The sequence below is a fragment of the Drosophila novamexicana genome, unplaced genomic scaffold, assembly GCF_003285875.2.
Source record: "Drosophila novamexicana strain 15010-1031.04,08,12 unplaced genomic scaffold, DnovRS2.1 tig00001059-arrow-arrow-pilon, whole genome shotgun sequence".
NCBI lineage: Eukaryota > Metazoa > Arthropoda > Insecta > Diptera > Drosophilidae > Drosophila > Drosophila novamexicana.
Window position 1 is genome coordinate 1,724,296 of NW_020824837.1, and position 26,674 is coordinate 1,750,969.

At 46.4% G+C, this 26,674-nt stretch overlaps 1 protein-coding gene across 1 annotated transcript; it reads right to left on the bottom strand.

The window, feature by feature from the left end:
• Window positions 1–46: 46 nt before the first annotated feature.
• LOC115765921 (protein expanded) lies at window positions 47–23,811 on the bottom strand. The gene is made up of 6 exons (XM_030709665.1): window positions 23,420–23,811; window positions 15,908–16,047; window positions 15,701–15,846; window positions 6,885–6,964; window positions 3,236–6,821; window positions 47–2,563 (listed from the first exon to the last, which is right to left on the bottom strand). The coding sequence occupies exons 2-6, from the start codon at window positions 15,997–15,999 to the stop codon at window positions 1,866–1,868; spliced, it is 4,602 nt and encodes a 1,533-aa protein (XP_030565525.1). The 5' UTR covers window positions 16,000–16,047; window positions 23,420–23,811; the 3' UTR covers window positions 47–1,865.
• Between the last annotated feature and the right edge of the window lie 2,863 nt (window positions 23,812–26,674).

Consider the following 26,674-nt stretch of genomic DNA (forward strand, 5'->3'; position numbering starts at 1 on the left):
ATATATATAGTACACATACACGTATAGATAGTTATTTCTATTTTGGCACCGACTGCTGCACATATATATATATATGTATATATACAAGCAGTTGCCAGGATACATATCGTTAGATTCCATAAGAAAACTTGATTGGAACCTAAGCGTTTTGCTATAGCTCTATACTATATGGCCGATTTTGATAACATATAGCTGCAAAGGTGTGTGTGTGCGTGTGTGTGTATTTGTTGTGGCATGTGTGTGGGTGCTTGTGTGTGTAGTTTTCTAGCTGCTGCCACTCGTTCATTTAGCCATAGGCTTTTAGCCGAGAAAAACCTACGCAAATATATGCGACAGCAGCTAAAACATGCACACACACAGTTACACACACACGTGTACAAGCAACACACACATACACACACACACAGACAGTGGTTAATATATAAACATAATATGAATATGAATATGCATCAAAATCATTATCAACTTAAAAAACGAAATCATAATCAAGAAATAATAATTAAAACAGAAGCGTCAACGCTCACTCGCTAAATTCAAAATCAAAATATTAAAATAATAAAACAAACGGTGGGGCAAGGCCTAGGCAATTATTTTTTAAATGGCATTCCGAGGGCGCGCACTCGATTATTATAAACAAATTCTTTAGTTCAGCAGCAGGCAAGGCCAAAGAGCAGGGCAATCGATGCAAGAGAGATGCAACAAATGCTCTGCAGAGCGCTTAACAGCTGTCTATGCTCTCACAAGAGCGTGAGACAGCTGTCTGTGCTCTCACAAGAGCGTAAGACAGCTGTCTGTGCTCTCACGAGAGCGTAAGACAGCTGTGTGCGCTTTCTCGATAAGACACAGCTATGCTCTCTCAAGAGCACGCTGCGTGCTCTCTTTTATCTAATGCCGTACGTTCATTGGCTCGCCTGCGCTTGGATGCGTTTTGTGAGTATGCGTATGTGTGAGTATGTGTGTATGGTAAGCATAAGTGGATTACATTTGTGTGTGTGTATGGGGGGCGCTTTCTTTCTCTCTCTCTCTCTCTCTCTCTCTATCTCTCTCTCTGTGTTTAAATGCGAGTTTTGTCTATATACTAAAAATTTGCATAGTTTTTGTGCGTTTTTCTTCTCATTGCTGACTATTTTAAGAGTTTTGTAAAGTAAGTTTAGTTTTAAATATAAAAAAATATCAATCACAGTTGTTTTGGGCGGAAGTAGTTAGTTCTCTCAGCGTTTTAGTTTTAAGTAATCGCGACTGGGCCTATCTAAGTGTTAAGCGGGCTCTCAGATACTGAGAGCCGGTCACTAGCTAGCTAAACTAGACTAAGTAAGTTGTTTGTTTTGTAGTTTGTAAATTAAGTAGTTCGTATTTTATACTTGAGTATTGTTGCTTCCTTTTCGTTCTTTTGTTTCTTTTGTCTTTTGATTCCTGTTTTCTGTTGCTAGTTTTTTTGTTTTTGTTTTTGTCATTGTTTATTTGAGTTTCTCTCAGCAATCCCATACCTAAATTGACTAGACTGGGTTCTGTGTAAGTGTGTGTGCTATTTGAGGTTAGTTATGTTTCGTATTCCCTTTTGTTACTTTGTCCTTAACTGTTGCACTGGCTGTTGTTTTTCTTCTCTTTTCTTTTCTATTCTTTTTTCTCTGGAAGCGCGCCTGTCGAACCTGGTCTTGGAATCTACCTTCCGGCCGTCAACATACTGTGATCGACACCTTCGCGCACTATGCAAATTCTCAACTCTGGACTCGGCTGACCCACCAACACCACCAATCACCAACCACCAAAATGCCACCAATTCCACCAAACACATTCACATTCACATTCGCATTGTTAACTAGAGAATTGAGTGTCTGCTCTGCCTATTTTTATGTTGTTGTCGCTTAGGTCTGCGATTGCGTTTGGGTTTGTGACTGCGAGTTGTAGCTTTTGTGGTGCTTCATGACCACGGCTGGATCCATGACATAGTTGTTGGCCTCCGCCAGCTGCACGGGCAGCGGCGGCAGCTTGTCCTGCGGATGACGATGACTGATCGTTGCGCTTTTGCGTCCCTTGCTCAGTGTGCCCGTAGGCGTGCTGCCATTCGTGACCTGTGTCTGAGCCAGGGATTTGCTGGCGCCGTGATGACCCACACCGCCGGCTGTGGATGTGGTTGCGGCAGGCGCAGAGCCAGCTCCGGCGGCGACGGCGGCTGCTGTGGCACTCGTCGTTTGCTTGGCGTTCTTGGGATTGACTGCGACCTTGGTCTGCTTGAGCAGCGAGCGATCGTTGCAGAGCGCCGAGATGAGTGGCAAGTCCAGATGTTTGCTCTTCTCGCGCAACAGCGCAATGTCCAGCGGATTGGCCTGGGCATTCGACGCCTGCGATTGGCTGTTGGCGGCAATGGATGCCTGCAGCTGGGCCAGTATGCTGTTGCTGTTGCCGCGATTCAGGCCCAGACTCAGGTCGGGACGGGGGCGCTCCCCCGCCCACTGGGCGCCGCTGGAGGTCTTGATCAGCGGACTGTTGGACTGGTGCGGATTCAGGGTAAGCGGCTTGCGTGGCGGCAGCATGCTGGGATTGGGATTTGGCTTCGAGGGAACTGTAAGAGCAAGAGAAAAGTGAATGGTTAAAAGCTGGTCAAATTCAGACTATCAGATTTTATTGTTAGTTCGTGGAGTCAATCAATCAATCATTCACTTAATAATTCAGTCAGTCAATTCATTTGTAAGTCGGTCAATCAGTCTATCAATCAATTAGGAAGATATTCAGTCAATCAGTGGATCAGTTAATCAATCAGTCTATCAATCAGATATTTAGTCAATCAGTCAGGAAGGTTTTCAATCAGTCAATCACTGAGTCAGTTAATCAATCAGTTAAGAAGGTATTCAATCAGTGGATCAGTTAATCAATCAGGACAACTAGTTAGCCATTCTATCAGTGGATGAGTAGCTATTCAGTCTGTCAATCAATCAAATCAAAAGGTCGATAATGCGTAGTCAATCAGCAAAACTAGTCAGCCGTTCATCCAGTCAGTCAGTTAGTCAATCAAATTAATTTGTCAATGAAGTGTACTCAATCAAGTTAACTTATCAGCCGTTTAATCAGTCAGTCAATCAATCAATCAAATTAATAATTTAGTTGATCAATCAAGACAACTAGTCAGCCATTCTATCAGTCGGTCTGTCAAGCAATCAAACCAATTAGTTGGTCAATCAGGGAACGTAGTCAGTCAATCGGTCAATCAATCAAATCAATTACATCGTAAACTTACTTGGCGGCGGCTGTTCGCTGGGCGCCGGCATTGGCGGCTTCTTGAGCCGATTGACGTACGGCGGCGGCGGCGGTGGCGGCAGACGCTTCACTTTTGGCCTCGGCATCGAGTCGAGCGAGTTCAGAATATTATCGTCTGATCGCGATCGTGCAAAGAGGCTGGAAGCGTTTGCCGCTGCGGCCGCGGCCAGCGCTGCCGGATGCAATGGCGGCGGCGGCGGCGGCTCATACGAGCTGCACATGCTGGCCATGGAGGGTGAGTAGAGGGGCGAGTAGCCCGGCCCGGGCAGCTGAACATACGTATCGGACAGATTCTGTGTGGAGGCATAGCGCGAGTGCGTGGACAGCGCCAGCGGCAAATACGGCGTGCTCCGGTAAATGGCATGACCCTTGCATGTGTCCCAGCCGGCCGGATAGGCCAAATAGGAATGCGGATGATGAGGCGTTGGCGGCTGCGCCTGCGCCATGGCAGCCAGTAGCGAGCTCTGCTTGGCATCCAGATACTCCTGCTGGCTGACAGCCGGATCCTGTATGGGATAGATGACATAGTCCACGTCGCTGTACATCTGCTGCTGGTACAGCTCCAGCTGATTCCGAGCCGCCAGCTGGCTGCTATACAAGCCCGCCAGATGATGCGGATGCGTCGTCGGCGGCGGTGGCGGCGGCTGTCGCGGCAAACTAGGCGGCGGTGGAGGCAGAAACTGACGCGGCTTGATCACGGGCAACAGGACGCAAGCCTGCTGCGGCGGCGGCGCCTGCTGGTGATGATGATGATGGTGCAGCGAGGCGGTGCTCTTGTGGTGCAGACCGTAAGGAACAATGGGTATGCCAATGGCCGCCGAGCCCGAGTGACGATGGTGCGTCTGGTGATGGGAATGATGATGCTGCTGCTGCTGGTGGGGATGATGCTGCTGGAGCGACGCTTGCGAGCCGCCGGCATAGTTGGAGTTGTGTAGGGATTGCTGCGATAGCTGATGGCTGCACAGGGAGCCGCTGGAGCTGGCCGCCGAGGAGTAGTGCGCCGCATAGCTGGGCTTGGCGCCGTCGGGCAGCAGGCTGGTGTGCGCCTTCAGTATGCTGATCTGTGGCCGTGTCGTGATAAAGCGCGCCGTTATCTCCTCCGACTTCAACGAGCTCATCGAGCCGGCGGCACTAGGCGCTGGCCCCGCCGCTGCCGAGGAGGCCACCGAGATAAGCGAGGTGGGTCGCGGCTTCATGGATGTGGGATAGGGCGGCGGATCGCGTCGACGCAGCGCAGCCGCAGCCGGCGCAGTTACAGCAACGGGCGCGACCGCGACGGGCGGCGGTGGTGCAGGCGTCGGCACGGCCGGCAGCTCCGGCTTGGGCTTGGGCTTGGCTAGGCTGATGGGCTTGGGCATGGGCGGCACAGGCGGCGGCGGCACCACGGGCGGTCCGCACAGGCCCGTCTTCTCGTGCCGTGCGTTGTAGGGTGGTGGAGCAGGCGGCGCCACCTCCGGCTCCAGCTGCTGCTGCTCACTGGAGGAGACACCGCCCGGCAGCGTTACGTAATCGCAGTCCGAGTGCAGCGTGCTGGACACGGTCTGGCGACTGGGATAGGTGCCGCGGCCCACAATCAGATTGGTCAGCTCCTCGGCGGAGAGCAGCGTGTGCTTGTTGTCCGTGGGATCGCTGCCGTCGCCGCGAAAGCTGCTGCTCGTGCTGATATTGGAATCGGAGCGTAGTCGGAACTCGTTGCACTTCTTGGCGGAGCCGCCGGTTAGGTTAACTGCACCGCCAGCTCCTCCACCGCCATCCACCGAGTCGCCGGGCGCATGGCCAGACTCGCCCTTGGCTGGCTGAAAGATGCCGTAGTGCGAGCTCTTCTCGGACTCGGCCAGCTCCGAGGATTGGCCGGTCAGCTCGCTGCTGTGCATGGTATAGACGCCAGATGTTTCCGTGGGTGGTGCGGCCATGCCGTGCGCCAGCGTATACACGCCGGACACACCGGAGACGCTCTCCGTGTCGTCGCGCACGGAGGTGGCCAGGAAATCGTCATCCGGATTGGATTCGCTCAGCGTCGAGTTCTGTGCCGTGTGACTGAAGCCCAGCTCCAAGCTGGACGAGGTGGAGTGCAGGGCAGCTGGCAGCGGTGCAGCCGGCGTGGTGACCACCACCGTGCTGCACGTGGAGGAGCACTGCGAGCCAATGTTGTGCTGTGAATTGGGCGAATCTGTGGTCGTTGTAGAGGAGTCGTTGGCGTTGCCGGCGTTGGTGTTGAGGCTGTTGCTCGCAGCTGTGGCGCGTGGACCACTGACCGCTTCAGTGGGTCGCACATTAACGACGCTCAGCGCGGCCAGCTGCTCCTCCAGATCCTTGAGCGACATCTGACCCACCGACGAGGTCTGCCGACTGACGCTGGGTCGATCCAGCAGATGAGCCAGGGCCAGGCTCTCCGTGGAGGGCGCGGCAAGCGGCGCCGGCGGCGTATTGATCATGATCTCCAGCTCATCCTCGGAGTGGACGCGATCGCTGACAATGCCCGAGGTGGTGTTCGAGCTGGTACTCGAGATGACCGAGATGCGCTGCTCGTTCTTGCTCTTGTACGGCAGCATCAGGCTGCGCGAGCAGGCGTAGCTGGCGTGCAGGCACTGCGATTCCGCCTCCTCCTCCTCGCGCTTGCTGACCTCCTTGAGGCGGGCGGCCAGCTTCATGCTCCACTGATGCGTATCCTTGCAGAGCGTGAGCAGCATCTTGTTCTTCTCATCGGACGCGGCGTACAGGGTGATGCGACTCTCGCCGGAACGTATCTCGAATTTCTTGCGCTCAAACGAGAGCTTGGTTATGTTGGGCCACAGAAAGGTCGACGGCTCCGAGGCCAAAATCTTAATGCCCCGGGCATAGATGACAAACCAGGCGCTGCCGACGCCCACCTCGCTCTTCGCCAGCCGCATACGGAACGTGTGCGCATTGATCGTCTCGTGCAGGCTGCACGCCTGCTCTATATACAGGAGCTCCGCCTCGGCGGCGGACAGGCCCTGATGCTCCCGATGGCAGGCGCGCAACGCGCTCTTCGCCTGCGCCGTGTGCAGCGTGGCCGGCAGATACTCATCCAGGCGAAAGTAGTCCGTGGAGCTAGCAATGGCGGCTGCTTCATTCGCTGACGCCTCGCGCTTCCCTCCAGCCGCCGCCGCCTGGCTGGTGGACGTCACGTAGGTGGAGAGGCGCAGCATGCGCTCGTTGTAGCTGCTCAGACGCTTTCGAATCTTGGGCAATGTCGTCGTCATGGCCAGGGATCTGCCGTTTCGGGCTGTGCCAGCTGTCGCCGCCTGCTCCTCCTTTGGTTGATGATTTGTGCTGGGAATTGCTTGAGTTGTGGTTGTGCTTGTGGCAGATGCTGCTGCTGCTGTGGGCGCATCTCCCAGGTCCGCCTGCAGGGCGAGACCAGCGAGCAGGACCAGCGCCTGGTCGGCATGGTCGCGCGGCAGCTCGCGGTGCAGCACATTGTGCCGCAGCTGCAGGTAATAGTTGTGCCTGGACGTCTCATCTTTCAGCATGAACGGGCTCTCGATGTAGAACTGCACGCGAAAGTGTAGCTCCAGGAGAGGACGTCCATTGGCATCCAGGCCCTGCATTAAATAGATAGGATTAGGAAGATGGATGGATGGAGACTTAACGAGTTGGTAACTTACGTGCGTGTGCGAGGAACGCCAGCTTTTCGGGCCGTATTTGGAGAGCTTGCTCTCGGGATCTGCAAACATGTACTCGCCATCTGCAAGAGCGAAATAAGCGGGGAAAAAAACCTTTTAATAAAAGAACCACTCGAGGGTCTTCCCGCTTTTCCGCCTGTTTTCCACAGTGGAAATTCTATAAACGCCGAGACATGTTTCCATTATGAATTTAAGTAGAGCTTCAATCTGAGCCCAATCTGATGATAAGTTTAACCCAACCAACATGTTCCATCAAGGAGTTGCGGATTTTCCTACTATGGATCTTGGAATTTGCAAGAAATACCGTCGAATCTTTGCGAGAACATGAAGAAGTATGACACAATAGGGTTTGGTAGTATGACCCCTAAAGTTAAAGGCTGACTTCGTACGCTAAGAACCTGGTCAGGATCCAGCTATGCTTCCTTGTGGCTGATGAACCTAGACCCTCAGTGCACTTGAGCACGTTTTCTCATAACTATGTAACATATCCTACAAATTAGAGAATTTATAGACTTCATTTAAAGTACGCTTTTAATATGTTGACTTTTTCTAGTCAGGCCTCAGTTATGATTCCTTGCTTCCGGTCAACCTAGACCCGTCGCGAATTCCTTAATACCTAACTCACATATCTCTAATATTAAAGAAATTATAGACTTGAGGAACTGGCTAAAACTCCCTTTTAACAAGTTGTACTCTTCCAAGCATTATCCTTAATCCAAACGAGCTCTGGCATTTGCTTGGTTTTGACGGAAGTCCTGACGACGCCAAGGTCGCATTCATTCAGTTGAACTAATCAAAATTTTAAATGAACTTTCGGCTATGCCGGCACGAATTCTTTCCTGCTAACCGTGCAGCTGCATGCTTCTCCCCCCCCCCCCCCCCCCCCCCATTCCCCCTAGCCCCAACTGGCCCAATCTCTTGTCAGTTTTTTGTCAGGCAGCAAACAAGCGACCCATTGACGTCAACAGGGCCGATGACGACACGTCCACGTCAGGTTGTCAGCCTGTGCCTGCTGTCGTCCAAGTTGCCAGTGCATCACAGTCCGAATTCGAGTTCGGGAACTCGACGCGACTCGGAGACTTGGCCCAAGGGCATGCCGCGTGCTCGAGAATCAATGTGCTTGTTGTTGTTGAATGTCGGTTGCATGCTTGAAAAACAAAATCAACACACACTTCATCATCGAACGAAAAATTGGAATTCCTGCATACGAAATGAAGCAGCAGCCGCAGCCGCAGCAGAAGATGAAAAATAATAATTATGAGCAGCCTCATAAAAAAAAAATAAAAGTGCTGTAATCCGAAGTGCTTGACTAGGCGATACCCTGTAGCTTGACAGAGTCATCAAATTACACTCCACATTTTAAGAAATGCATTCTTAAATAACTTTTACGTCTATTTTCAAGCAAGGTTAAGTTGGGCATAAATATTTATCGATTGATTTAGGAAAAAAGTTATTCAGTTATTTTCCTTTCATAGTGGGGCCTTTCATATGTTGGGGGGGGGGGGGGTCTTCCGTTCACAATGTTACGCTTATTTGGACATCGATATTTATCGATTCACTTGGGGAAAATAAAGGTTGCCTCCTTTCACAATGTTACGCTTATATATATCGATAAAATTAACAAAGCAAACATAAGCTGTGATTTACAATGTGAAACTACGTTGAGCATGGATATTTATCGATTAATTTGGGCGAAGCATTCAGCTAAGCTAGTAATCGATAGCTATCGATTGATCGAATTTAAGTTATGCATCGATATTAATCGATTTATTTAGACAAATGAATTGATATATTTAAAAAACATATATTTATCTATTGATCAAAGTCAAGTTTGATTAGACAGCGATAAATATCGATTAATTGAGTGAATCAAAGGTTCGCTCTGTTCCAAAAAGTAAGGCTAAGTTGGGCATGTATATCTATCGTTATAGTTACTACCTGTTGCAAACATTTGAGCGACTTGATAGGGTATACAACAAAAAAGAAGCAGAAAAAGATGAAATGGAAATATGTGGGCACACAAGCAGCAGCAGCAGCAGCGGCAACAATATCATAATAATCATCAGCGTCCGAATAAGTGCCTATCAATGACGACGACCACGACGACGACGATGAGGCCCCAACGGAGTCCAACTCCAAGTCAAAGACGGAGTCGCAGCGAGTCGCATACCAAAGAGACCCACCAAGCCCAAAACGCAGCTCGATCAAAAAAAAAAGAAGAAGAAGAAGAAGAGAGAGAGAAAAAACAGGTAGAAACGACGGGCCGAGCGAGACAGACAGAGCGGACAGGTAAGAGCGCAACGTTGTGCTGTGGCAGCTGAAACCCAAGTTGAAAAAAAATTAAAAAAAAAATGTATATATATATAAAAAAAGCAGACCAAGACGAACTCAAAGTCAAAGTCTTCAGCGATTTCTTTTCTTGTGCGTGGCTGAACCCAAACACAAAACCCCAAAAAAAAACTGAACCCAAAGCAAATGCAACGCATTCAAATTTCACCTCAACAGTTGCAGATCAGGAGCTGATGGATGGCTCGGCTGCTGCTGCTGCTACCTCTTCTTGTTCTTCTTCTTCTAAGCGTGAGCAGGTGCGAAGGCTTCAAACCTGGCCCCAAGCAGCACGCAACGTGCAGCCTGGCGTTGGGCACTTTAGGCCCAGCGGCAAAAAGCCTAATAATTAACATATTTTCCAACGCATTCCACAGCGCTTACAATTAACACGCACGCACACACACACACACAGGCATTTAGGGTATAGGGATGGAGGGAGGAAGAAGGAGCGCGGGGAGGCTAAATAAATCTTCAATTTGAAACACATGCAACACAAATTACAGACTCGAATGCGTTGGGATTCCGGCAGCAGGGCAGGCAACAGGCAAACTCATCAAGTGGCCCAGAGAGACAAATAGAGAGAGAGAGAGAGAGAGAGAGAGAGAGAGAGGGTGAGAGAGAGGGAGGAATTTAACAACAACAAGCAAGAACAGTTAGTTGCAGTTCAACGAAAATGATATACCCTATCAGTTATATAGCAAAAGATACGATATGTACATGCTTAGATATACATACATAATCGATACCTTCCATATATATGCTTCTAGGTAGGGTATATCCTGCGGGATATGCTGTATAATATAGTTATCCATTTCGGCCTGGCTCGACATATGAGAGAGATCTAGGTGCCCATAGGCACAGTCAAATAGAGCTGTGACCCCGTGAACTCAATTGATTAAACACTATGCGTTACATATTGCTTGACGCAACTAAAATACCCTCGAGCCAAGGGTAGAGCAGAACTGAAGCCCGCGCTGGGCAGTGCCTGGTCAGAGACCGTTGTCCAGAGACCAGAGAGACAGCTGCAGCAGCCGTCGCCGAGGCATTCTTCAGATTTATATTCCAAAGGTTTTGAGTAGGCACGCCACAGACACAGCCTCAGCCACAGCCACATCCACAGTCAAAGCCAAAGCCATAATAACCAAACCAGCAACAAAATAACCCAAAAAAAACAAAAACAACAGTGTGTGTGTGTGTGTGTGTGTGTGGAAACAGGCTGGGAGGAGGAAAAAAATGAAAAAAGAACGAAACAACATAAAACCAAAAGAATTTTAATTTCCGATGTTATCAGATGCACGCAGCTTGGGTTGAGGCAACGGCTGAGGCAGCATGTGGCTGCAAGGCCGGTCGTCACATCAGCGGGGCAGAAGGGGCGTGGCCAAGCGGGCAGGGGCAGGGGCTATAGAACCCGCAAACGACGAAGACGAAGATGAACAAGCCAACGCCATATAATAATGATTATGAGCCATTAACATTAAATGGAAAAGAAAATGCTGGTCTAAAGATTACAACAGCAGCAGCAGCAACATCAAGAAGAAGAACAACAACAACCAGCAACAGGCCAAGGAATGCGGCACTGGAATCCAAGCAATGCGACAGCTAAAAATAACACCAGCAGCAGCAGCAGCAGCAGCTACAGCAGAAGGAGGAGGCGTAAAAGGCGCAGCCGCAGCAGGAGTTGCAGCCGCGTAGGAGCTGCCCAAGGCGCAGCAGCAGAAGCTGAGGAAGCACGCGGAATGGGCGAGAGTAGCAGCAGGAGCTGTAGCTTGAGCAGGAGAAGAGGGGTAGAAATAACCACAGTAGCAGGCAGAGCGTGCATAGAAGCAGCAGTTGCAGCAGGCAGAGAAGGAGCAGGAGGGGGAAGCAGGAGGAGGAAGCAGCAGGAGGAAGCAGCAGGAGGAAGCAGCAGGAGGAGGAGGAGGAAGCAGGCGGAAGCAGAAGGAGCAGTTGGCAATGATATGGAAGGAACAATAGCGAAGCAGAAGGAGCAGTAGTAGTTACAACAAGGAGGAAGTGAGTCAGAAGGGAGAGGTTGACCAGAGCAAGAGCAAAAGATGGAGCAAGCACGACAGGAGAAAGAAACCCAGGGAGTTATATATATAGACCAGGGGGAAGGCGAAGAACAGGGAATGTGATCAGAGAAGAAGGAAAGGGGAGAGCAGGAAGTGGAGATAGGTTAGAAGGAAGACCCAAGAGTTGGAGACAGACCAGGAGGACCCGACTAGATGAGCAGCAGGAGGAGCTTTAGCAGTAGGAGCAGGAGCAGTGCGAGAAACACTAGCTGCAGGGAAAACGGGAGTAGAGCAGCAGGGACAGCAACAGAAGGAGCAGGCGGAACTAAAAGTAGGAGCAAAAGATAGAGTCGGAGCAGCAGAGCAGCTGAGCAGTTAGAATGACCCGATCTGCTGGAGAAGCATGCTTAGTTGAGGCACGAGCAGCAGCAGGAGAGAAGCTAAAGCAGCAGAAGGAGCAAAGAGGAAGAGGAAGCAGCAAAGAGGAGCAGAAATAGAAGATTGGAACAGTAGAGAAGAGGAACAGTCGGAGCAATAGCCGGAGGAGATGGAGCAGCAGTTGGAGATGCAACAGGATGCCGGCAACTGCTTAATGGCCAGGCGGACCAGAAATGCGAGCAGCAGCAGCAGCAGCGGGAGTAAGAGTATGAGTGGAAGCAGCAGCCAGGAATGTTGACGCCCATTGTGTGGCCATGGATGGAGCAGCAACAGTTGCTGCTGCAGCAGCAGCTGCAACAGTCGGTGACAATGTTGCCAAATTGCCAGGCAGCGGACCAGGAGCAACTGCAGCAGCAGAGGACCAGAAGACAACACACACACACACACACACACACACACACACACACACACTTTGACTGCGATTTTCATGTCGCGCGCAAAAATTTGCATAAAGATGAAATTTATTGACGGCTGCGTGGCCATAAAATTGAAATTCATTGGCGACAAAAAGGCCAGCGACAGACGCAGACGCGCAGAATGGACAGCGCCTGTAAAAGGGACAGCAGCAGCAACAACAACAACAACAACAACTGCGGCAGCGACAGCATCCGCTGGCTACACTCTAATACGAAAGACTTAAGCAACAAACTGGCCAAATAAAAAAAAATAATACAAAAAGAGGGAAACGGGCGCGCTACATTTTTAGCGGTGTTTGAACTTTTTGTGCAACGCAGCTTTTGGCCAAAAGCTAAACTGGCAAATGCTATCTATAAAGCAACAACAACAACAAACAGGCACCAACAACAACAACAACAACAACTGCTGCCACTAAAGGCAATTTTGGTGCAGTGAAAGAGCGCGGCGTGAAATGCTCGAAAGTATGCGGAGGCAACGACGACGGCAATGGACGCGACACAACAACAACAACAACAACTGCTACAGCCGCATGCCAGTCATGCACACACACACACACACACACACAGGCACACTCTCGCACACACACACACACACTCCAACTGGCGACTGACATTGGCAAAAATCCTTGCGAGGCAACGCAAAATGCAAACGGCCAATTTCATAGCTAAGGCCAAGCTGAGGATTCTTGTGCTGCCCATTTAGCTATTTTCTGGCTAGCTCTGCTGCTTGTGTCAGCCGCAATCAGCTGAAATTAGCTTTAAAAGCCCCAGCTATTACCCTTTCTAGTTATTTTGAAGCAGCATACGCTTTTTTTCTAGCTAAATTAAGATGTTTTGCCGCATTCAGCTGAAATTTGCTAAAAACCTAGCTAATATCATTGCAAGCTACTTTAAAGCTGAATTAGCTTTATGTTTCTTTCAAAATTATTCGCTCAAATAACGCTAAAAGGCTTAGAAACAAACGCTTCGCACAGGCAGTTTTTAATTTAGCCATTTTTAGCTGTTTTTGCATTGAATACAGCTATTTTTGCTTAACGACAGTTGGCAACACTGGCTCTTGCTTATTCTTCTCGTTCTCCTCGTGCTTCTCTCGCTCGCTTCTTGCTCGCCAGCCACAGCATCAGGCAATGTGGCAGGGCAGCTTGGCAAAATCTGACGACGCGAACGTTCTTCTTCTTGTTGTTGTTGTTGTTGTGGCTGGCATGCCCCCAACTGCATACCAAATTCTTTTTCGCTGAAGATGTTTTGTGGCAACTTCGTCTTCCCTGTCGCCAGTCCACGTCGAGTCCCCTCAGTCTCAGCTCTGGCTGCCCCTCAAAAGTGATGCCAACTTCTGCTGGCGACCAGATTCGAAAATTTACGTCTTCTGCTCTTCTCTCCCTCTCTCTCTCTCTCTCTCTCTCTCTCTCTTTCCTTTTGTGTATACCCTAACTGGTATGTGGTAAGACTTGCGAATTGAGCTGTTTTTTTTCTTCTGATTTTCATTTGCGTCATTGCGAATGTTGCCACATTCCACTGCGAGCAGTTGCTTAGATTTGTATTTTGAGAAATTCATTTTGTCAGTCTGAATGACAACTCCAATGCGCTGGATCAATCAGGCGATCTAATCCAAAAATATCCGTATTTGTCATTTTGTATGTCACATTCTAGTCATTTGTCTATGAAGTTGATTAACTTAACATATCCTTCAGGTTCTCTATTATTCATATTCAAAATTGTCACAGATCTGAGGGTTTTCTTGTTGACTAATTCATTCAAATAATAGAGTTCTATATGGCACATTTATTGCATTCAGCTAGCGGAATTTAGTATGAACCATACATTCCAACTAGTAGCATAGTAAATAACACATTCATTTCATTCAGCTGTGGCAACTTTTAACATACTTCAGCAAGTGGAATTCAGAATGCAAAATTCATTTCTTTTGGCTGACTGCATTCGGAATGACACATTTCTTACATTTAGCTAGTGGAATTTCATTTCATTCAACTTGTAGTAAAATAAATGACACATTCTTTTAAATCGCAATGACACATTCAGTTCGTTCGGCTTGTGGAATTCGGTTACATTCAAATGCATCATCGAATTGTTTCCTCTAACTTTAGGTACTCTAGAGTTCTGTGAGCGTATTCATAGTTGGGCTTTCCCTGCACAGTTGCCGTACAGATTGTGTGTGTTATATGTGTTGGTGTGTGCTGCGTGTGTGTGTGTGTTGTGTTTGTGTGTTTATGGAGGACGCATCTGAGGCCAATGCCAAAGACGTCTCTTGTGCTGCAGCCAAGGCAACTTGCCTACCAACCAGGCCTGGATGTTGCCTCTCGGCTGGCTGTTCCTGCTGCCTGTTGTTGTTGTTGTTGTTGTTGTTGTTGTTGCCTGTGTGTTGGCTCCGCTGGGGCCGCATCGTCGTCGATTCGTTTGTGTTAATGCAACGCGCGACGGCTACCTGAATTACTGAACACGCGTCTTGTGTCTTCTGTCGGCCGTTGCCTGAAATTGTTTGTTCGCCATCGACGGCGACGCGTTCCTGGCTGCCGTCCTCCATCTTCCCCCTGCCACTGCCCCTCTCCTACTCACGCTCCTTTGCGTTGTTGTTTTTGCTGCGTTTTTTATTCGTTTTAGTGCCATTTTGTTGTTGTTGTTGTTGTTATTTTTTGCTGTTAGTATTTTTATGTGTTTTGGCATTGCTGCAGCAAACAACAACAAAAAAAATACGACAAAAAATTGTGCTCTTGTGGATAGTGCACGACTAAAAGATATCCTAGACACAGCTCTGAGTTGCCAGCAGCTATTCTGCTTTTTCCTTATGCTACATATTATTCAAATTTTATTTTTGAAAAACTTCTTGAATTGAATTTTCGATTATTTTCGTTTCTGACATCTTAGATTATGGTATTAAAATGTGTTTTTGGTATATACCAAACTTGATATTACCAGAATTCTTTGTCAATTTTTGAAGGAGGTCGAGCAGGTTTCCAAAAAGAACCCACATAAAAAATTATCTGTTGCAAAGCGTTATTTATCGATTTTTATCGATATATCGAGTTGTTATCGATTTATCGATTTTGGAGCAACAAGAGTGTTATCGAAAAGATATAATAATTTTAAGCTCTACCGATCTATAGATAACAACTATCGGAAATCTATAACTATTTTGTTTTGGGAAAATGCGTTATCGATAACATGAAATATAGTCGTATATTGTATATATTCGCTTCTACCTCTTAACATTGCCGACTATCCACGCTTGATCTATTCGCACAACCTACCCCCTTGTTGCAATGGTTACAGGGTACACAGAAATAATATTAAAATAAAAAAAAAGAAGCAGAGTTTGTGGCCAGGCAAGGAGGCTGCCACTGCCACCGCTGCTGCGGCTGCCACAGTTGCGCGGCTGATGATGATGAGCAGCTTTTAAAAAGACTGGTTTATGTTTATTAGTTGTATTTTTCATGCCTTATCGCATGCCACGACTAGCCAGCAGCAGCTGCCCAGTTGCTGTTGCCAAGTGGCCGGCCAACTAGTTGGCTGTTTAGGGCGTTCCACAAACCCAATTCGTGACCCCACCGCCCCACCCCCCAACCCTCTTCGCCCACAGTGCACTCACCTATGAGCACGGCCAAACCAAACAGCTCGGTGTCCTGCATGCCCTGCGTGGCAAAGTGCAGACATGTCTGCGTATAAACCTCTCGGACGCGACTCTTTGCATCGACTAGGAAGTAAAGGGTTTTCGGCTGCTGTTGGCCGAGAAGTCTGCAAAATACATCAAATGTTAAATGTCTAAATATATATTGAGTGGCCGTTGCGTGCTTACCTCAGTGCCAGAAATCGGGAGCCGGGTGACAGTTGCTCGGCTGAGGACGCGCATACTTCCAGGGGCGCGCTGACGGTGCAAAATGCTCGCATGCTGCATCATTTTCCGTATCCAGCGCGCGCGTTCGAAATACGTTGCTGCTGCAGGGGGGAAAGAGAGAAGAGGGCAAAGCGTGAAGAATATGTAGTAAAAATGACAGGAAAGCGCCTGCATTTCCATTCTTAAGAAATTAACAGGTGTAGAGGGCAGAGGCGTACATAGAATATAACAAGTAAAAGTGCTCTAGTCGGCAATGCACGACTGGCCAATACCCTGTACTCAGCCTAACGATGTCGTTAGTATGCTTCTAACTTCTAATAAAAAGATTCTAGCTGCACATAAGCATTCTATACAGCCGCTGTGCATCTTGTTCCCTTTGCTCTCGCACTATTTATGGTATAAGCTTCGGTCTTTGTAGTCCGAGTTTAATACAACAAAATTCCATTACACAAATATGGCATACTTTGGTTTGTGTATGCCAAAGTGAAGAGCTTGATCTATCCAAATTTATTTTATTTAGCCGGCTTAAAGGGGAATGGGGAAAGGTATGCCAAATGTGAAGTATGTTTAATGTCTGTAGCTCTCAGAGTCACCTTATTGACATGTCAAGCGTGAATTATGCATACTCCAATCAAGTCTACATTCGAGGTGTGATCTATATAGCTCGCATAGTCTTCGAGCTTTGCTTACGAGACCATATGACAATATGACTATATGTGGGAAAATGTATATAATGAAAAAGTGGGGCGATCTAGTGAAATATACATTTCAAATATCAAGACTCAAGCGTTTGTAGTTTCTGAGAAGTTCAGACAGATGAATAGAGTTAGATCATAGGAGTTCGTCTTGCTGATCAGGAATGTATGCACATCTTGAACTTTACAAGTTCATTAACTGCAAAACATTCTTAACATTTCTTACATTTGTGCATTTCCTAAAATCTCTGAAGACTTTTCACACACAGTTTGAAAATGCAGCGCATGGAATTTAAGCAGATGGCGCCGCGTTTTTGTTTGTGGAGTTGAGACTATTTTTGTGTATTTATTATTTTTGTATTTTTTATTTGGCTGGCAACAATTTCACCAATCAATAACGAAAGACTTAGGAGACAAACTTGATTAGGCGGCGGTGCGTGCGTGCGTTGCGCATAAAATTATTAAAATTCAGTTAAAGAAAGTTCCAAGCACACACACACACACACACACACACAAACACACACACACACACACACACGCTTCGTGATGAAAGAAAAGCATTTGATGCATAAATTAAAATCAAATCGAATCAAATCAACTTATGCTGGACTAGCCTCCAAATGTCTGCATACATATATATATATATAAACATATATATATATGTATATATATGTATGTATATATATATTTATATATATGTATGTGTCTGGTCTTTGGCAGCGTCTGCGGTTTCTACACGAACCGCGGCCGCATAAATTTCAATATTGGCGCGCCGCAGCCGTCTAATAAATTTCAACGTTCCATAAATTTATTCAGAGTCAAGTTGAGAGAGTTGAGAGCGAGACTTTATCTAAAGAAGTATATATATATATATATGCAACTGCCAGACACTGGCTGCCGCTGCTGCTTTTAGCCACAATTCAAGCGGAATCGCCCTGACTTATTATTAAGATCGGGTCTCCGCTTGCTACCTCCACGCCACCTGGCATTTCCAGTTGCCCCAAAGTCCAGCTCAATCCAAGAGCCGCCGCTGATCATCACATCAATCAAAGCGCGCATTTGACATAAATTAGAAACCAAGAATATATGTATATGAGTCCGGCTCGGCACGGCCAAATATATTCAAACAACAACAACGAATAGTAGAAAAAGCTGTTGAAAATCAATTATAACTAAGCCGATTTTGATGGCACAGAAATAGATACAGAAACCGAAAGAGACACGCTTAGCTGGTATCTTTTACGAAATAGCAAAGCAATCGCTGCTCCAGAATTCATTTAAATGTTTGGAATTTATTGGCCATCAACTCGAAGTGCAAAGGAATGCAGACGTAAGCTTTAGAGTAGGGCCGCAGCTCGACAAAGCTTCGCTCGTTCAATTATGACAAGAGTTTTGTACTTAAATCAAGTTCCAATTCTATATGATTTCAAAAACATGTTTAATAGAAAATACTTTCTAGATACAGTTCCCATTTCAGGCTTGGTAAAACTTTGCTTATGTGTACTTAATTCAAATACTTTTCTTTCCCAAAACTTAACGTCAAAGTTTCAGGTAAAAGGAAAACAGTCTCAATTCCATCTAGCCTCGATTTCAGTTAAGAACTTTGTTTTTCTCTGAGTGTATTTGTCTCTGTTTGAGGAAAGTTAACTAATCGTAAGCTCATAACAACTAGAAATAGAATATATAGCACATATATTTGCTATTTCTGAATAACATATGCTGAGGCTCTGGTTTGAAAAAGTTTTCCATGCAAAAATTAGTAAATTATATTATTTTAACTATTAACAAAAATCTAACAATATGTAAATATGTGAGAGTTCATTATTTTGGGCTAATTTCGAGGGAAGTTCAAGAACATTTGCCCCAATCTCTGACTCTAAACTGAACTGGGACTCGAACCGGAACCCTCGCTCCATTAAAATAAAGAACAACTTAGTTAAAGGTAAAGCACATTTAAGAACTAATATGCAATAAGTGTACGCAAATAGCCCACCTCCAGGTTAAACCCCGCTGCCACCCGCGGCGACCGCCCCGCTCAATAAAGATATGTGAGTGGGCATTATATAATGATAGCTGCTGGCAATTATCATTGTTAGCATTAAGTAAGGCAGTAGGCGAGCAGGTTGAAGTCTCTGCGAATGACTCACGACAGGCAGAATAGAGACAGCGAGAGCGAGAGAGGGGGAGAAAGAGAGACAGAGATAGAGAGAGAAGTGGTAGAATGTGTTTTCTTAATTTAAAATGTAAACAAATAAAAAGCATTCAAGAATTTCAATCATGGCAAATTAACCACATTCCAGTGTATAATGAGAGCGGGCGACGACAACAACAACAACAACAACAAGAACAACAACAACATGATGATAATCAAGAAGAAGAAGCCGAAAGACAGTCGAACGCTAATTATAAAAGTCAACAGCAAAAGCAAAGCCAAAGACTTGTGGGAGTTGGCAGCACGGGGCGTGCCCGGCCAGAGACAATGTGCGAGCGAGAGAGAGGGAGGGGGGATGGGTGGGAGAAGGGGGGGAGGGGACAGGAAGAAAGGTAGAGCAACACGCTAAACAACAATTAAGCGCAGAGCTAGGCGCCAGCGGCCAAGTTAAGCTGGCCAAGCGGCAAAAAAACAAACGCCAAAAAAATAAATGAGTAAGAAGAGGGCACGCCGAAGATTTAATACCCTGCTTTTCTTCGTAAAAGACAAAAAGTGTTTTCCATACAACAACTTAAGTTATTGGCAGCCATATGTTAAAGACGTTCGATCCGGCCGGACTAGGCATATATTTATTCATTTATTGATTTAAAGATCGACAAATCAAATGTTGAAAATTAAATGCCCAAAGCCAAATTAGTATAGACAATTTCCTAACAGCATCACAGTCTGTAGATCTGCTCCATTATATATATATATATATATATAGTTTATGGAAAGATATATTTCACGACAAAATTGATATGCCCTCTGTGCAAGTGTATAAAAACATAAACGAACAAAAGCGGAAAAAGCGCAAAGCCGAAACGAAACGTTGCGCATACGCCACGTTGTGCCAGCTAAAAAAACAGTTGAACACGCCCCCCGCCCCGAAACACCTCGACACCGTGCCACAACAGCTGCTGCGACTGCGACTGCTGCTGCTCCAATCCAATCCCGTGTCAACTGCATGCCATTGCAGTGAGCTCATGCGGGGCGTGTGTGTGTGTGTGTTTGTCAATCGAGGGAGGGGAGGCGGGGCGCTTGGGGGTGATAAACTGTGATAAATGCCTAAGCCGCATGTGCAAAACGTTTATTAGCAATGCCCAACGAATCGGAAAATAGATACAAATATATATACATATATACAGGCATATATCTGGACATATCTCTGGCTATATATCAATATATATATGTGCATATATGCTTGTGCCCGCATGTATTTCATTTTGAAATTGGCATCGGAATGCGCCAAGTGCTTTTAAGTGCGCGAGTCCGCGAGTTGTTCAATAAACATTTCAAATATCATTAAAAAAAAAATGAGTTTAACAACATAACGAAGCCGAGATGCCCTAATAATTGTTGAAATCAATGGGAAATTAGGCTCGCACATTTATTAAGACTTCAAGCGGGCATTTTTTAGATTTTAGCTTGGAATTTATATGTCCAGACAGACATACCTCTATCGATCCAGACATATATATATCCAGACTTATACCGATATAGCTTTTATGATATTAACATAGGGCGGCTATTTACAATGAAAGGGTAAGGAGGTATTCTCTCTCTCTCTCTCTCTCTTTCTATCTCTCTCTCTCTCTCTGATAGGTTCAGCCAGGCCTGGCCAGAATTCTGGCAAACTTGCCTCTTCTAGATAGCCAGAGGCAGCTAGCAATTCGTCAAGGCACATACCCAGCACAGCAGCCAATTACAGGGTAACTATAACCTTGATTAAGCTGAATACGGGGTATCTTTCAATCGTGCGTCTAAAGGACTCTAACGCATAATTGTTAACATAGTGAATCAACTTTGGCCAAGCGTATTATGGCCTAATACACAAATACAAGAGCAGCTAAATCTTTAAAACACACACAGACACAGACTCACACACTCAGACACACACGCACACACACGCAGAGCTAGAGTTCTGCCAAGAGTGTTGCGATTTTGATGCCGAGTGACTGTTAAAACTGGATTCGTTTTGATTCTATTGAAAGTGTTGGCTCTCGAGCAAGCCCGAGCCAAAGCTGGAGCTGAAGCTGAAGCTGGAGCTGAAGCTGGAGCTGAGCTAATGAATGACGACGTTTGACGTGGAATTTTTAGCTCATGAGCTGGCGGCAGCGGCGGCTCGCATTGACGCGTCTAAAAAAACGTGTGTCTGGCTTTTATTTTTCTTTTTTTTTTTTTTGTATTTTTTTTTTTAATTACGACAAACGGCAAATTGACGACGTTCGACAGTTGGCGTCAATGGAGGAAATAGTTTAGAGCGTTGGCATTTTCACACGCTCAAACGGAACAGTTGTTAAATTATATATATCTATATATATATATATAGATCTGTAAATGTATTTGGCCAGCGGATGCGCGTCATGGCAACAAAAAACGGGGCGTGGCTTGGCCAATACGTAAACCGAATTCGTAGCATTTAATGCTAATTGGGCTACCTGATTGACTGAGCAGCGGGCGAGGCACATTTCTATAATTATTATGCCGATTATGAAGTCGGTTGTTGTTGTTGTTGTTGCTGTTGTTGTTGTTGTTGTTGCTGTTTTTATTGTCTCCCGTCAAATAAATAACTTGGCGTTTTGTTGGCAAACACAAAATCGAATGTGGGGAGAAAATGAAACAAAACAATGCGGCAAATTGCTGAGTTGTTGTTGTTGTTTTATTAGTATTAGTCAAAGTTGCTGTTGTTGTTGTTGCTGTTGTTGTTGTTGTTGTTGTTGTTGCCCGTGCCAGTTGGGCTAAGCAAATTTTGACGTCTTTGCGCATGCGCAAATTGTCCCAGAGCATGCCTCAAGAATATCAAATAAGAGTATTCTCATCGGGAGTGTCCGTCTGGGAGATACCCTGTGCCCAGCGCCACCTGTGGCAAGGTAGGGGGTACCCAAAATAAATTAAATTCTAGCTTCACATTCCTCTGAGTAATGTCCCAAAATCGATATTTATCGATGTTATGATCAGAGGTAGAGGGTATCGTGAACAAAATTAGAAACGTCGTATGATCCAAGAGAAAATACATTTCAAATTCCTGCTCTTAAAACTTATGATTCTGCATTTAAAATTTCCCTGCACTTGCATAGAAAGAGCGCAACAACATGTTGCCGTAGCACGTATAACTCGTAAGCTTTCGATACATGCTCTTAATAATTTTGCATAAATATCCCTAAAATCCCAAAAATATCCCTTGGAAATTGCACAGAGAGCGAGAGATCGCGCATGTTAGCATGCCAAATATGCAGACTTAAAAGAGAGCAACAGTAAATATGCAAGGAGCAGCCAGGCACAGGCAAAGGCGCAGTCACAGCTAGGCGAGGCCGCTCTATAATGAGAGCAAGTGCTCTGCCAACGTCAACGTCGACAGCGGCAGCAACGTGCGACGCATGCTAAATTTAAAGGCGTGCGAAACAACTTGTGCGTGCGTGCGTATGTGTGTGTGTGTGTGTGTGTGTGTGTGTGCATAAATTATGCTGCTTTGCGCGCAGTCTGCGTCGCTGCCAGCCAAATAGCTGAGCAGGCTTCAGGGTGAGCGATCATATCAGCGACTGCTGCTTCCTCTTCTTTTCGGCTTTGTCATTCAACATTTAATTTGCTGTACATTTTAATTGCTTTAAAGCATATTATATTTTTGTTTTCAATGCGCACGCATGCAGGAATTTCGGTATTTTCGAAGTTGTCAACTGTTGTTGTTGTAGCCTAAGGTCAAGCATGCTTCAGCTCGCCCCTCTCTTCCAAGTGGGCGGCTGTCAATTGTCGCAACCGCAAAATAAATAAATATGAAAAAAAAAACACACACATACACACACACAATAAACAGCAAAAACAACAACGACAACAGCACGTAGCAACAAAACAAAACACAAGCAACACAAACAGATAAACCGATAAACAACTGTGTATCGATATCGCATCTTTGCGGTGGCAAATCGTTTAACGTTTAACGTTTACCGTTAACAGTTTTTTTTTTTTTTTTTTAGCGTTTAACGTGTGTTTCTGCTCATTTGTTTATCATTTTGCAGCTTGCGCTGCAACACAACACCACGAGTATCAGCTATGACAACCCCCCGCCCCCTTCCCATGCCGCACACACTGCACCTACGCCCATGGCGGCACACGCTCAATTAGTCGCCTGTTTGTGCCTCCAGCTCCCATTTCCATTTAATTGTTGTGGGCAAATCAGCTGCTCGATTTCAGCGGTCGCCATTTTATAATTGCCTCTCCCATGCTGTTGTTGATGGAATCGCTGTTCCCGGTACCCGCATAAAAAGACATAGCCGCACATGTGTAAGAGTGTGTGTGTGCGTGTGTAGCTATTTACGACACCTGCTATTTACCCCGTTTGCCGACACTCCCCTCGCATTTGTTGCGCTGATTAATTGCACAATGAGTGCGCGGGGACGTGCAGACTTTTAAGACTTTTTTTTTTTTTGAGAGCCATTGGCGAGTTTTATGATTCAGATAAGACATTTTGCTATATTGTTGTTGTTGCCCCGTCGAAGGGCAATTAAAATTCCAAAGAAATGCCCCGATCGAAAAGGCCCCAAAAAAAAAAAGACTTCCTTCATTTGGGATTTTGTCTCTTTGGCTTACCTTATGCACTGCCGATGTTGGCCGCAACAGTTGTCGGCATATTTTCGTGTTTGTTGTTGCCAGGGGTGGTGGTGTGGGAAACAGGGGGACGCCTTAGGCGCGTAATCCAAAAATTAAATCGCTGCGCTTTGATTTCTATGCACAAATTTACTTTTTTTTGTATTTAAGAGCGAACTTTCTTTGTTTTTCTTTTTGCACTGAGAATCGATTAACGCCGTTGAATGCGCGACGTCAAAATAACAGTAAATTGTATTGTTGTTTTTAAATTGTCGTTTGTTGTTGTTGTTTTTGTTGTTGTTGCTGCCCGAAAGCTTTTGCTGACCTCTTCGTCAAACACTAACAGCGCGCTGCGACTGCGCAGTCAACGGAGACGGCAACGGCGGGCCGCATTCCAATGGACGGCTCGCGGCTCACGCGCTCTCTCACTGGCGTTTGTGTGGGCGCTCGACGCGATGCGGCGGACACAAGAAAGGGGCAGCGGAGTTTGGGGACCAGTACGATTTAATCAAACGGTCGCTGCAGCTCCGTACACACACACACACACACACACACGCATACACAAATGTATGCACACATGTAAATAATACAGCGGGAAGAGAGCAAGCGCGATTGAGCGACAGAGAGAGAGACCGACCTGCCGTTTACAATGCTTGTGTTTGTATTGGTGCTGTTCTCTCTTTGGCAACTGCTTTTTGTTGTTGCGCGAAAGAATGCCGTTTGCTTGGTTGTCGTTGTGGTTGTTGTAGTTGTAGTTGTAGTTGCTGTTGTTGCTGGGTCGCAACTTTCTGTGTGGCTATTTGTTTTGACCAGCAGCAATTGTTGGGAGTCGCTGCAGAGAATTTTTGTCGCTGCCCAAAATATAAAAAAACACAGCACACACAAAAAAACACAATGGAAGTAAGCACTTGCGCTTGTAATTCAACGCCACACTTTGAATCTGAATTCGAATCCGAATCCGAATCCCAAAAACCCAAAATCGAAACGTAACGTAACGAAACCGAAGCGAAGCGAAAAACGCTTAACGAAACGCGCACACTGCGAATGCGACTCCGACTGTGACTGCGGCAGCGACAATCACCAGAGCTCCAATGGGGCCGCGCAGTCGTTGCTGTTGCTGTTGCGATCGCGACTGAGCTGGCACTGCGACTGAGCGTGTGTGTGTGTGTGTGTTTGAGAGAGCGGATTCAGCGTATGTGCAGTTGTGTGTGTGTGTGTGTGTTTTACTTTTTTAACACGACGCGCAACCTGCTGCCAGTTCAACTGCTTCGTCCAGCTACAAAAATCAAACTAAAGTCCGAGTCGAGAGAGTTTCAGTATGAGAGCGCAACTGTATTACAGAGCATGAGCGTGTGCGTGTGCGTTAGTGTGAGTATCTCCCACTGAGATTTAAGATTGGAATGCGCCGCGTACATGATAGCCGTCTGTGTGTGTGTAAAAGAGAGAGCCGATCGTTTTGTAGTTGTAGTTCCAGCAGCGGCGACGGCAGCTCAGCGGCCAGGTTGAAATTGCTGGCAAAGAATTTGGCTGCGACGGCAAACGCTGCTTGCGTTGCTGTCGCTGTCGCTGTCGGTGCTGGTATTCTCTGCCTGGGCTTATAAGCAGCACAGCATAAAGAATACAATAGAACAGCACACAATTCTCTGGCAGCACACACACAAACACAAACACACATACATACATATATTGTATGTACATATATATGCATACATACGCTGGAAGCACCTTTTTCTCTTGCACCCCTCGAAATGCGGCTAAAGCATTTGCAAATCTTCAACTAAGATGCGAACTTGAAGCCGCAGCCCAAAAACAAAACACCAACGAAATCAACGACAGCGATAACAACAACAACAACAACAACACAAGAAAGGTAAATACTGAACAAAATAAATAAAAACTTCAAAGGAGAATCCCAGTAGCTAACTGAAATGTCAGTGTGTAAGTGAAATTCCAATGTTTTATCTTGGCAGCAACAACAACAACAACAACAACAGCAACTATTTGGAGCCCGACACGAAAACAGCGAACAAGAACAAGACCAAGCGTACAATAAACGACGATCAAGAGATGCCCTTATCAGGGTTGCCAATTTGGCTTTTGACAGTGAACATTTTAATACAGAACACGCTTTAAAAACTGGAATACTGGAATACTTTAACTGAACTGAACTAGAACTTTAACTTAACTGTTATTAGCTATATACCCCCCTTTTCCGCTGACCTGCGCACAGAGTGTGCAGCATAGCTGATATGCTCGCCTTACAAGCGCAGTGTGCGCAAAGCAAAGGAGAAAAGCGCGACGCAAGGCCGCGGCAAAAGCTGAGACGACGACGATTTCAGCAGCGAAGAACGCGCAAAAGAAATACCAACACACTCACACACATACACACACACACACGCTCACGGGCAAGCCTTGGTTACTTTACTGGAAGGGGGCTGCGCTGCCCGCTGTCCATTTGTAGGAGCGCGGCTGCGCCGTCGCCGTTGCCGTTCTCTGCTGCTACGATATCGTCACTTGGGCGCATTCCTCAGCATAATGTGAGCTTGATTTGCTGGATTCTTTTTGCCTGTTGCGCAGCCACTCGCACTGCCGCTCTAGGTCCATCTATTCCAGAGCCCTTGTCTCGCTCGCACGCACGCACACTCGAAATTATTTTGTTGCCGTTTTTTTTTCTGCCTTCCGATTTTTAAGTTTTCTCAAATATGCCGCACACACACACACACACACACACACACACACACACGTACACGTACGGAGTCGGACACGAAGCTGTAGCCATGTTCTTGACGGGTCGAGGGTCGGGGGTCGCCATGGCCATAACTTGTTGGCCGCGCGGCGGGAAAGCAGCGCTGGGAACCTGGCGCGAGCTCTTCGATTTCTTCGAGTGTATTTGCTATGCGCCGTTGTTGTTGTTGTTGTTTCTGGTTCTTTGGTTCTAAGACCGGTTGTTGTTGTTGTTGTTGCTACGTTCTTGGTCAACATAGTTTGTGTGCGTGTGTGTGTGTCTCTGTGTGTGTGTGTGTGTGTGTGTTGGATGCTGGAGCCTGTGCCTGTCGAGGCCGTGTCTTCAAAACAAAAATATTTTATGCAATTCCTTGAAGGCGATTTGGCGTTGTCGTTGTTGCCTTTTTTGATACCCTGTAATCATTGAAAATTACCAAAACTGAAGGGTAGATTGGTTTTGTGCACAGGCATGTAACAGACACACACAGATGAAGTTTATTTCAAATAAACACTATTTTAACCGTTTCACGAAAT